Source organism: Chaetodon trifascialis, chromosome 10 (assembly GCF_039877785.1).
Source record: "Chaetodon trifascialis isolate fChaTrf1 chromosome 10, fChaTrf1.hap1, whole genome shotgun sequence".
Classification (NCBI taxonomy): Eukaryota; Metazoa; Chordata; class Actinopteri; order Chaetodontiformes; family Chaetodontidae; genus Chaetodon; species Chaetodon trifascialis.
Genome location: NC_092065.1, coordinates 19860699 through 19874189, shown reverse-complemented (window position 1 = coordinate 19874189; position 13491 = coordinate 19860699). Strand labels below are relative to the sequence as shown.

The 13491-nt window shown below is 42.9% G+C and overlaps 1 protein-coding gene across 1 annotated transcript in view; it reads right to left on the bottom strand.

The window, feature by feature from the left end:
- The window catches only part of LOC139337430 (NT-3 growth factor receptor-like), a 226607-nt gene that overhangs the window by 132248 nt on the left and 80868 nt on the right, over window positions 1-13491 (bottom strand). The window contains exon 4 of the mRNA XM_070971984.1: window positions 2992-3063. Within this exon, the coding sequence (XP_070828085.1) occupies window positions 2992-3063 (72 nt within the window). The remainder of the gene's footprint in view (window positions 1-2991; window positions 3064-13491) is intronic.

The window sequence follows — 13491 nt, the reverse complement described above, 5'->3', positions numbered from 1 at the left end:
TACCATCCTGCACCTGCCCAAACATAGACATTTGAGGATGACTCCATGTGAGATGCCAAACCTGGGCAACACTGGCAAAAGCAAAGCCAGAGACGCCCACAGCTGCAAACAATCCCACGCCATTATCCATAGCAGAGGCTCTGGCTCGTGCACTCCTGCAAGCAATTCCAGCGTCACTCAATATTTAAAGGCTATGCTTTATTCCCACAACTTGGCTCACAATGAGGATCCATCATGACAGCTCTGTGATTAATGGTCATATGATGTGATCTGATAAGATGTAACATCGCATGAAATAGCATGACACAATGCATTGAAGGCGTAGGCAAGATTTTGCTCAGTTTGGGGAATATGGCAGAATTATTGCGCAGAGCCAAACGTAATTGTTCTTTTGTCGATATAATTTCAGACTCAAAGTAGCATCAACACACTGTGTCTCTTAGTGATCAGGCAAAAGGGTTTGTAATGCACAAATTAGTGGGAAATTAATTTTAACTCACTTGAGTGAAGCTAAAAGAACCGGATGTGTAAAAGGACTGAAAAAGCTACAGGACTGTCCTGTTACAGGAAAGTAACAGGATTCTGACTGTTTGGATAAAACCATTTATTACCAACAAAGACACAATAACCGCTAACTAACAACAATGGAGGTGAAACTGGAGGAAACCAAAGAGAATTAGCAGTGGCCATCACTGGAGCAGCTGGTAAAAGCAGTGATAAATGTAGGAGGTGCTGCAGAGGCCTGCGGTGTGAGGAGTGCACTGACAAGGAAGTCCACTTTGCATGTTTAGTGGCAGCCTTTTATACAGAAAGTCTAGTTAGGAAATTTGTCACCCTGGGGAACCCCCCCCCCCCCCCCCCCCCACCCGGCCATTTTTGGCTCTGTCCATTTTGCAGTAATGTTGGATTATTTTTTCTTTTAATCCAATTTTGCTAAATCTCCAAGTGTTCTGTACGAGAAATTTCATGCAGCTTTGAAACAAAGGCTGGATTGTTCGGTGCTGGGAACAGTGGGAGTCCAATTGTCCAGCTGTCAGGGAGTCCAGTGTAACTTCAAACAGGGCCATTTGCAGTCAGTTGCTAATCAGTCGTGTCTTCTGTCTCCTCCAGGAGAGCTTTGATCTTCTTAAACGTAGATACCAGTCTTTGTTTTGGTATGTGGTCAGAGCTGGTTACAGTCTTTTATACTTGGCGTTTGGGGGGGGGGGGGGGGTAGCCTCTTCAAGGGTATCACACCTTGAGCCGTCTCAAGGATTCTGTGTTATGAATATCCTACAAACTGCTGACATTCACGCCGGCTTTCCTTTTTCACTTCAAAGTTGGTTGCTGACATTGAAAATAACAGCCATTTTGCTGCTGCCTCTTCAACTCTGACTTTCTCACATTCACGTCGCCACGCACAGATCATATCTACTGAAGTTCCTCCATATTTTGCTGAAAAATACCTCGGCCCTGCGTTTTGTTGTGCTTTGATACAGTCGCAGCCTCTGATCTGTCCAGTAAAGATGAACATTTTGCATTCTTCATCTGCTTCCCTCTGATGTCCCTGATGTTTCTCTGGCATCTGGCCAGATGACAAGGCATAAAAAACATCTCAGCCCAGTAAGTTTTACTGCTGTCCTCACTGACTGTCTGAAGGAGCAGTAATTTAGGTCATGAATCATGCAGAGCACATAAACGGCGGTACAGTGTGCCTTAACAAGCTGCTATGGTAATATTCACAGAATCAAAAACTGACACCATTTTAGATGCTGGTTTATATGAAACGGAAAGGGGAAAAAGCAACAGTCACAGAAGCAGATGTGCTACTCAAGAGCTGCTATTCTGATAATTTGCAACAATCTATGGAAGTAAATTGAGGTAAAAAAGCAGGACAGAGGATTCAGCACCCTGGAAAGCAGCCATGTGTTACTTTTCAATGAAAACAGAATGAATGTGAGCAATGGAAAAACACACATCCACATCTAAGACTTAAAGACAAGGACAGGGCAATCACAAGAGGAAATGAAAAAAAAAAGTGTGTCCCTTTGAAATGGAAATGAAGTGTAGCATGTTACCTAACTGAAGACATCTACAGCCACAAGAGACAAGTAAGGAAACCCTCCCCCTTTATATTTGAATCTTTCACATGAAGACTTGCAATATTGCTCTGAACATGACAGTATAAGGTTATTATCAGTCTAATTATCATAATGTCATGCTGACTCAGCAACCTACTGACAGATTTCTTTGCATGGCTACAAAAAATTGTCTGCGTGAAAGGGAAATGCCGTTAATATCAATCTGTGGACACATACATACATGCATAGGCATGCACACTCAAGTCAACAAGTCATTCCACACTTCTGATTTCAGAGGTCAAGGTCAATACAGGAACGTCAGTGTTAATGTTTGGAAATATGCATGGATGGATATCTTGACCATCTTTATAAACACTGGAAGCAATGCAGAGCCAGTTTGAAGAAAAGCTCTAGCTGAAATGCTCTTCAAGCTGCTAATGTATGAAACATCTTAATTGCTCCTATCATTCTCCTTTCTCTGCTGCACCTAATACAACCGAACTCCCCCCCCAAAAAAACCCACCTGTAAACTTTTAAGCATTTTTCGATCAGTGAGCTTGTTGATAGAAAGCAGACATCGTGCAGACATTTGGGTTTCTGTCAGTGAGTGAACCCACCACCTTTCTTGTAGCTATATACGCTATCAGGAGTACTATCATCCAATCAGTACCTGTTGTTCATATTTTTATATTCCTTGTTTACATTGTTTATATTTTGTTTGATATTTAATGTCTTTTTTTACTGATGCCCTATATTCCTGCTATCCACTTTGCTGCTGTAATACCTGAAATTTCTCCACTGTGGGACTAATTAAGGTATATCTTATCTTTTATCTTATACAGACTTTTTGTTGTGATTGTCTGTAAAAATGAACTGAGGACAGTGTGGACATGATGTATCAACTGTATCCAAAAGACAACAGTCAACTTACAGTTCCAAAAGCTGCAAGTTGTCAAAGATCTGCCAGGACAACGTGGTCATCTGGGGATTCCTGGACAGGTTTCTGAGGGAGAGAATGAGAAAGACAGAGAGGTAAGATAGAGGCGAACTTCACTGCAAAATGACGACAAGAGCTCAGAATTGTCGGTGTTTTATTGATGCGTTCAACACGTCAGTAGTTGCCTTCAAAGCTAATGAGAAGCCTTGATGTCTCTTCCTGTATACCCAATGTTCCTCTTGCTTCTGTAACTCAACAATCAGACCCCCCCCCCCCCCCCCCCCCCCGTTTAAAGCTAATCAACAACAATAACGTCCTAGTTCTATTTTTAAAACCCTTCTATCAAAATTTCCCTGGCTAAACAAGAAAACGTAAACTGTTACTGGGCAGCACAACTGAGGAGCATGGCTGCACTGCTAACTAAACATACAAACTCCTTGTTGGTAGGCAGGAAAGGAAATCATGCCTGAAGGAGTCTTTGGAGTCAATGCCATATCCGATCTACTGAGGCACCTATGCCAACTTTTGATTCATTAGTGCTCATGTAAATGTATAGACATATGGCATATAGCTTGAGAGGTATTCATGATACTTTTCCAAATAGGCTCACTACATACATTAGCCTGTTTAGCTAGCCTATTTTTGTCATGGGGGAATGTGCACCAGCTGCTGACACCTGAATAAAGAAAAAAACAAGTCTAAATTCAGATTATAGAAAGCAGCCTATCACTATCAAAGTGATAAATCTCCATAAACACAGAGACCTTAAAAGCTGATGAACTGTCTCAGATAGAAGTACAGAATTAGAGATGCAGTCGTTGTTTTTGTACACGGTTTGCCCAATACAAAGTGGACGGTAATTAACCCTCTTTTAAGCTAGGCATTTATGAAGGCTAATTAATTTTTACATGGAAAATCAAACTGGTAAATGTTACATAGAGCATGCACCCTTTACCAGATGAAAGCAATTTCTATTTCTAAAGTAATAATTATAGAAGATTAACAAATAAGCAATACTGTTTAATTTGCATTTATGATTTTAATACGAACAGTTAACAGCAAAATTCTGCCGTTACAATCTGATACAAACATTTATAGTTTCTGAGCTGAACATTTTGCATGTTGCTGCTTTTCTGTCTTTACACAATCTGTTGTCTGTCTGCTGGTCTGCACTGACAAGCTTTCTGCTCTTGCTTGCACAAAATAATTCATCATTCAAAGTACTGTATCTGCTGTCAGGAAAATGCCAATTATGCATAATATTTATTCACTGTGCTTTGAAAGGATATCAAGTCATTCCACTTTAAAAAGCTGTAATGTCGACACCCTCCCTGTCCAGTCTCATAGCTCGACACTCACTTCCCCTCTTATGTAAAGCTGGTGATCTTTAAGCAGCCTTGGGCTTGTGGGTGTTTATTAAAGGCTGACAAAAATAGGAATATTACAGCAACTATTAAATTACACTGTCTAGACAAATGTGTCGAGCTACACAGCATACTGTTGAGGATATATTGTGTTTATGTGAGTTTGAAAGATGTTTTCTTACTTCTGTCCATTAAACTGTGTTGAATACGAGCACAAAACGTTCTTTTTGCAGCTTGGCCTAAACACATCCTCTAAAATGATGTGAAAGCAATGGAAGTTTGAAAACACGCACTGAAGCTGCTCCATCTGTCAAACTGCCACTGCGTTGAAGAGTGAAGGCACATGGAATAACCAGCTCTACTCACAGTCTCTGATATCCCTGAATGTCTGAGCACGTTTCATTTGCAGCCATGTCATTTTTTTTTTTTTTTTAAACATAATTACAGTTTGTGTAGCTGATGGAGCTTTCACATTTGGTCCTGAGCCTCCAAATGTTGGGTTATAAGTATGAAGGTTTTCATTCCCGTGACATCACTACCACAGTGTGCTCTAAATGTCACCATCAGGAAGATTTACAGAAACAAGAAATCTGTGATTTATGATTACTGACGTTCACACGGCAGAAATCACACCCAGACAAGCAGCTCTGAAAACACACACACACACACACACACACACACACACACACACACACACACACACACACACACACACACACACACACACACACACACACACACACACACACACAAAAAAACCCTCCTGGGTCACAGTAACACACAACACAAACACAGGTGTCCATTTTCATGGCAACATAAAGCCAGCTGTGTACAGGTGCTCAGACTCGAGCCAGCAGAGGGACGAGACAGCCACTGGAATCCAGACCACCTCATCATTATCAGAAAGAAAGGCTATTAAAGCCTCCTGTGTGTGTGTCATACTTTACATGTGCTGTCAGTGAATACTGTTGATAAACACTATATTTCACAATTGTCTTGATAGTTTGATTACTTTAGACAGACTCCAGCTCCTCTGGTTATATGTGAATGATGTGAGTACAGTGTGACCCCACATCATTCACTACCATCCCACTGCTGAGCTCCTCATGTCGCAAGTGATACCGTTGATGGAGGCCGGTCTCATTCCCAGAGCCTCAAATACTTTGTCACGCCCAGCGGTGTATGCGGTGCAGCAGCCTTTCGACTAACAGTAAAGTAAACTTATCCGCAACAATAACAGGCCCTCAGAAGTCTGCGAACGGAGGAAGGTGGGGTGGATGGATGGGTCAAACAAACACATAGCTTCCATCCAGCCTCATCCTGTGATCCTTTTACAATATTAACCTCGTGTTAGAAAGGCTTTCTATCCAAGACCTGATGGAACATATTCCACCATTCGTAGTTTAGTCGCCCTTAGTTTATTTTAACTTAATATACATTCCAGTTTTTCTGCCCCAAGTACTCACAAGAGCACTGATTGAAGATTAATCACCCTCTACACACTACTGCAATCTGCACTGATGTGTGACAAACCCTTAATTCCTGCAATGCTCATGAAGATAGCTCAGCGTTAATGTTTTCTTAAACTAAATCACTTGAACTTTTTCTTCCCTAAGATTTCTGATAACTTCTGAAGGTGATCACGACTTGTTAACACAAGGTAATTGGATAATTCATTCAAAATAACAGCTTGATGTCTTGAGAAAAGCGGATAATTAGGCTCTGGTTTTAGGTCAACGGACCCAAAGGAGAAGTTAGCAATCAGAGACACTTTTTTTAAATATATAATTTGTCTTCCTTCTACAAGCATCAACAACAGCCTGTTAGAAAAGAGGAAAAGGTCCAGTGGAGTAAACGCTTCCACCTGGAGAAGATCATTACTTTACAGGTGGCAATAAATAACTGAGTTACCACGCAACATCTGTTCGAGTCATGAAAACTCACACACACACACACACACACACACACACACACACACACACACACACACACACACACACACACACACACACACACACACACATTCAATCAGAGCAGAAGTTGCTAATGTCTATCTTCTGTTTGATGACACACAATTAGACCAGTTAATTCTGATTACTGTTGTTGTCAGCTTAAGACTGGCGCTGAACCGGAGGAGGATGTGGAGGGATGGGAATTGAAAAGTAGACAAAAAAAGAGAGGGAGGAGAGGAGGACAAATGAGGAGAAGGAGGTGAGACTGACAGTGAGAATGAAAAAGAGACTCATGGGAGAGCAGCAAGAGAGACGTGTGGTTTCTTTCCACAGTCAATTTCAAACTTGGCCAACAGGAGATGAGCAGATGATACACACACACACACACACACACACACACACACACACACACACACACACACACACACACACACACACACACACACACACACACACACACACACACACACACACACACACACAGACTGTGACAAATTGTCTCACAACACTGGTACATCATGAGGACAAGAGTCCTCTCTGTGTCTGGGAAATGATGCAGCTCTCCAAAATAATTCCTTTGATTACATCCGACTCAAACATTGTGTAACAGAGTGTAAACATTTTTGTCCCAGTTTCATAATATACTCACACTACATGCAGCACAAAGTACTAAGTACAGTTCCTGTCCTGAGGTACTGGACTTATTATTAACATTTTTGCTACTTTAAACTTCTTATCTGTTGGTAACTGTTATCCAGTGTTTCACAGGAGACAAAAAGCAGAGTCCAAAGTCTAAAAACTGATTGCACATTTTATTAACTTGATTTTTTCTTCTTTCCTCTCCAATTAATTATTTCAAGACCTCTCAGATTTGTCTGGTGACCCTTGCTGCGGGTCAAGCCCAAAGCTGGGGAAACCACTGTGCTAAAGTAACTGACTGTATATCAAGTAGTGACAACAATCTCCACCTTCATGCATCAGTATTAACAATCTAAGAAAGCCAGAATCATTTTCTGGTCACAGGTGTTATTTTACCACACTTTAACTACATGAAGCTTATAATATGGTTGCACTTTTACTTCAGGAGGATTTTCAAGGAAGGTTTTTTACTTGTAGTAAACATTTTATTGGTACTTTTTCCTTGAAATGATTTGAGTACTTCCTCGGCCACTGACAATATACACTACATGCTAATGTAAAAAAGACCTATTTTGGCAATCCGTACACATATGCATATACATAGACTCATGAAATTCAATGTTCTTTCTATGAAATGGTATTTCTCAAGTGCAATGCAACATACGACATTGGCAGTTTATCACATAAAAATATTGGCAATAGTATTTTTATACCTTGTATACTTTCTATCTTGACCCTTCTGTGCCACTGTTTTCCCTTTTTTAATACTTGCTGGCTGCTGGCTCTTAATTTCCCTGCTGTGGGATCAATAAAGTTTCATCTTATCTTATCTTATCTTATCTTATCTTATCTTATCTTATCTTATCTTATCTTATCTTATCTTATCTTATCTTATCTCACATTCAACAGGTGGACACAAACACAACTAATGAAAGAACAAATGACACCGCTCCACATTTCCACTAGCCGCGACTCGACTCGACTCTACCCGGTTGTTTTGTGTTTCCATTAGGGATAGTACCTGGTACCCGATACTATTTTTAGTACCTGCTCTGGTGAGGTTCCAAGCGAGTAGAAGCGATACTATATGTGTGACGTCAACAGCCTATCGGCCACTGATTGGCCAGAGAGTGTCGTCACTGGTCTGCAACGTCCAACATCGGAAAAACAATCCCGCCCCCTCCATTGTAACGCCGGGCAACAGCAACCGCTGACTTTATTCTTTATTCTCACTCGAGGGAAATGGCTGCTCGTAAAATATCATCGTGGTCCGTCGATGAGGTCCAGACTAAAAAGCCACAAACCGAGCAGCAAATACAACATCGCCTCGACCATTGTTTGTTGGCTCTGTTTGCGTCGCGTACAAATTGACGTCAGGGCAGTTTCGCGCAGCCGTGGTATGACGACCCCGCCTACGTTGGGGAGGTACTATGAAGTACTCAATTGTAATGGAAACTCAACCAAACCAAGTAGAGTAGAGTAGAACGGAGTCGAGTCTGCTGGATATGGAAATGAGCAACAATTTGCTTACATACTGCTAAGGCCAGAAGTAGGTTGTGAGGCCCATATTTCCTCCCCCAAGTGGTCAAAAAGAGAGAGAAATCCAAAAAATATATGCTACTGCTTATCAAGCAGTTGAGTAATTGCATTATTCAAGAGGCAGACTTCTACCTCAAAGACTGAACTTTTGACATTACAACCAACTAAATCTCCAGAGCATCACACCCATTCAAAAATGATTACTCTTGAATTATTAATAACATTTTGAACCATTAGGTCCAATTAAAGTACATTTAATGACATACATTAAAATCAGGCTAGAGCAGCATTGGTATTATTGATTATTATTATTCTGTACCATTCATGAGTGAGTAGGTAGTGGGCCAGACTCGAGAGAAAGCCAAAGAAAGAGCTCACACGTTCTGGCATCTGAGGAGGACGTGAGAGACATTGTTTGAATAAAGGGAGCAATACACTCATAGATCCACTCAGCTCTGGTATTTTTAATCTGAAAAACATCTTATTAACCAAATTCATTCGGGCAAGTCATTTGGCCTTTTCAGTCATTTATTAAGATGACATGGATGCAGAGGCTGCTGGTGTGAGCCTTCTGTCACAGCAAAGCAATGTTAGATATAGCAATAAAGCTAATAATGATCACTCTAAGTTAAAAACTAAAGCTCTCATAATGCTCTCACTCACTTGGTGTGACACTTGATGGATTCTTTGGGAGACCATCTTTCCTCAGTGGTGCTCTATGATAGGCGCACTTCACCATACTGTTGAATTTGTCTACTAATTACAACAAGCTTTCAGTGTGCTCCACCAGTGCATGCACATAGCTGCTGCATCTGTATCAAGAAAATAAATGGCTGATATATTTTCGAAATATATCCCAATATGTTCTCAATCTTTAAAATATTTTTAGATTTCTTGGAAAATGGGAAATGGTTTGGATGAATATTCCTGGGAATCCCATTCCCGGGGATACAATCCTAGTGTGTATGTGTGTCTGTATGCATGTTTATACCCATGTGTGAGCAACATGCATGTGTTCTTGATGAACCTCTCGGAGCAAACTACTCCAAACATAAGCTGATGGTTCATTCTTCACAGTTGATATCTAAACATATTTGCTCTCAGCCCTCAGGGAGAATGACTTCTGTGTGTGTGTCCATGTTTTTGCTCATAATTCAGAGTATAATCTTATAGTGAATATGCATATTGGCACCTAAGTCTGGCACTCAACATTTGCATGACAACATGGCTATGCAGCTCAGTCTGTATGTGTAAGTCTCAGACCCTCCTTGTGCAAATAAGTCCTGAGCAGTGTTAACTACATCTGAGCTTATAGCACCAAAGAGGGCAAGGGCCCTCCAAGCCATCAAAGGGCCACTGTATCCCACAGATGTGTGAGTCATTGTTTCATTGGTTTGTAATTAGTTTCATGGGCTCCCTCACCTGGGTGGCTTGTAAGGAATGTGATTTGTGGAGCTGCTGTGTTTCACTCTGGCAGTCTTGCAGAGAACACCCATGAAGCAAACAAATCGAGGAACTCTGCCACTTCTCGCTCGTTGCGGTGGACAAGCTGTCGTTGAAAGGTAGCATGTAGCTTGCTCATTAACCATATTGTGTAAATAACCTGCACTTTCTCCCATAATTAATGTAACATTGTGCCAAGCAGCATGTTATATTTGTAATGCTGGAGGCCGGGAAAGTACAATAATGACCTTCTCTGCCACAGACATTCATCCACTGCAGGTAAACACTAAACTCACTGCTGCACTGTTTTTTTGTTGTCAGTTTTTCCAGCTAAATACTGTGCTGCTGGCTGGGTAATTTCATCTTCACTTTGAACAACTTGAATTTTCAACTTTTGACCCCTCTCTTTTTCCACATTGCTGGTCAACCCCGTGTCACCTAGAATCCCTGTCTGTTGAAGAGCCCCACAAAGGAAAAAGTAGGTGTTTCCTGTGAAACATAGAAAGGAGATGTATTTGAAGCTTTTCTCAAAGGGCTGCTGTCCATGGTGCTGACAGCAAGTTACTGTGTGCAGTATGAGTGGAGCTGCATTGAACCTCTGACATGTTATTTTTGGGCTTGTATGCTCTGGGACTGAGAAAACTGGTAGTTGGTGTGTTATGACGCTCCCAGTTCTTTGCTCGTGGAGTACACTTGCGGGACATCACTGCAGCAAGGTGTGAAGTGATGTCACTGATACTGATCTCCAGCTGAAGCTGCTGTTACCCATTTTGTAGGTATTTGCTGATAGTGGCGCTAGAGGATCACCAAAGTGATCACAGCTCACCCTGTGGAGAACATGAACAATATTGCCTAAATTGTAATTGCATTTGCTGATTGGCATCAGCTGTTTCATTAATGCTTTACCATCATTGTCTCATTCACCTGCTGCTTGGCTACCAGCTGCCTTACAACATCCAATCGTATGCATTTATGCAGGAGTACAGCACAGCCATTATATCCTGACATTCATCATTATTACCAACAGGCTGCTGCACCTCCTCCTCATGTGCTCAGCTTTTGGCACTGTTGAGTTTAATACATTTCTGTGTTACATTATGTGTTTGTTGAGGTGAGATTAGCTCTCTCAGCAGCATCCTCGTTGCTGCTCAGATGTCTTGAGAGCTCCCTCAAACAGCTGAGCCTTTTGCACCAAATGTAACTGTAGGACCATTTGCTATAGATGGTCAACTCCTTGACACAAGTGCCTTTGCCTGAAATGGAGACAAGTGGCTGCATGGATGATACAGAAGGAAAAACATTCAGTAACCATTACAGTGTAAGTTGGAAAATATTGAGCAGTTAAAAATAAAACACAATTTATGAGGCTAAGACAGACAAAGACTGTCTTTCATCATCAAGAAACCTGCAGCTGAACAGCCCCAAACCCAAAGTTTACAACTATGCTATTGTACATGTCACAGAAAAGCAACAGATCTTCACATCTGAGATGCTGGAAGTGGAGAATTTTCAAATTTTTGCTTCAAAAACAACTATCTATTAATGAATGAATAGTTGTCAACTGATTTCCTGCCAACAAATTGTTTCTCTCTTTCGTGGCTGTCAGCTATGTTTTGCAGTACTGACACTATTACACACATTCAATAAAAAAACATAATTACAATGGCGACCTGTTGTCCCCCGCGAGTTAAGGAGGAGGATGCGGGGGGTGCTGCGCTGGGATCAAATGCTGCGACAGGAGGAGAGCTTATAGACCGACTCTCCCGTCCGTCATCATGGGGAACGTACAGTAAGATCTCTCCCCAATAAGATGGACGAGCTGGCAGCGTTGACCCGGCATTATCAGGAATACTGGCGGTGCAGTATGCTACCGTTTACAGAGACGTGGCTGGGCATGCAGCACACAGACGCGACTGTAGCGCTGGATGGATTCTCACTCATACGGCCAGACCGGACAGACAGAGCGGTAAGAGGAAACTCCAGGCACATCACTATCAAAGAGCAGCACTGCTGCCCGGACATTGAGCTGTTGGCTGTTAGTGTGAGGCCATATTATCTGCCGCGGGAGTTCTCACATGCCGTAGTGGTGGCTGTGTTTATTCCTCCCTCTGCTAACGCCAATGCAGCCTGTGATGTCATCAACTCTGTGATCAGCGGGCTGCAGACTCAGAAACCACAGACCCTCTTACTGATCTCTGGGGATTTTAATCATGCCTCTCTGTCCTCCACTCTGCCCAAATTCATCCAGTATGTCACATGTGCCACCAGAGACAATAAAACACTGGACTTATTCTACACCAACACCAAGGAGGCATATGAATCATCGCCCCTCCCCCTTCTGGGAAGAGCTGATCACAACCTGGTTCATCTCCTGCCTGTATACAAGCCCCTTGTTAACAGGCAACCAGCTGTGTCCCGCACAGTGAAAAGGTGATCTGATGAGGCTGAAGAGGCTCTGAAGGACTGCTTCGAGACAATTGTGTGGGATATATTCAGTGACTTTCATGAGGAGGACATTGACAGTTTGACAGACAGCATCACGGACTACATAAACTTCTGTGTGGAGAACACTGTACCCACCAGGACTGTACGGCGTCACTCAAACAACAAACCCTGGATTAATCCTGACATTAAGGCTCTTTTAAAGGAGAAGAAGAAAGCCTTCAAGTCAGGAAACAAAGGAGGAGCTGAAAAATGTTCAGAGGGAGCTAAGAAGGAAAATCAGGGAGGGGAAGGACAGATACAGGAGGAGAATGGAGGAACAGCTGCAGGAGAACAACACCAGGGGAGTCTGGAGAAGCTTGAAAACCATCTCAGGCCACCAGGAGCCAAACTCTCAGGCAGCCGGGGATCCAAAGAGGGCAGATGAGCTGAACTTCTGCAGGTTTGAGGACGCATCTGCCCCTCCCCCACCCGTATCACCCCTGCAGCAGCCCTCCTTTGATCTGCCAGCATTCTGCCCAAGTACCCCACTGCTACAGGCCGGTGGACCTAACATCCCACCTCATTAAGGCCCTGGAGCGGCTGGTCCTTGCCCACCTGTGCCCCCTAGTGAGCTCGTCCATGGGCCCACTGCAGTTCGCATACCAGCCTGCCATCTGAGTGGACTATGCCCTCATCTTCCTCCTCCATTGAGCTCTGTCTCACCTGGAGTCGCCTGGGAGCTCTGTTCGGGTCCTTTTCCTGGACCACATCAGTGCTTTCAACACCATCAGGCCAGCCATCTTGAGAAACAAGCTGGAGCTTTCGGGGGTGGGCCAACACCTCACATGCTGGATAGTGGACTACTTCTCCAACTACCCACAGTATGTGAGGACACGGGACTGTGTGTCAGGGACTGTCCTCTGACTTTTCCCACCTGCCACCTGCAGAAGTTCTCTGATGACTCTGCCATTGTCGGTCTTATCACAGATGGGGACGATAGGTCATACAGAGGACTCATCCAGGATTTTGTGGACTGATGCCAGCCGAACCACCCCCTGATTAATGCGGGTACAACCAAGGAGCTGGTTGTGGACTTCCATCGGCGCCCGTGCTCTCCCCCATCACCAGTGAAC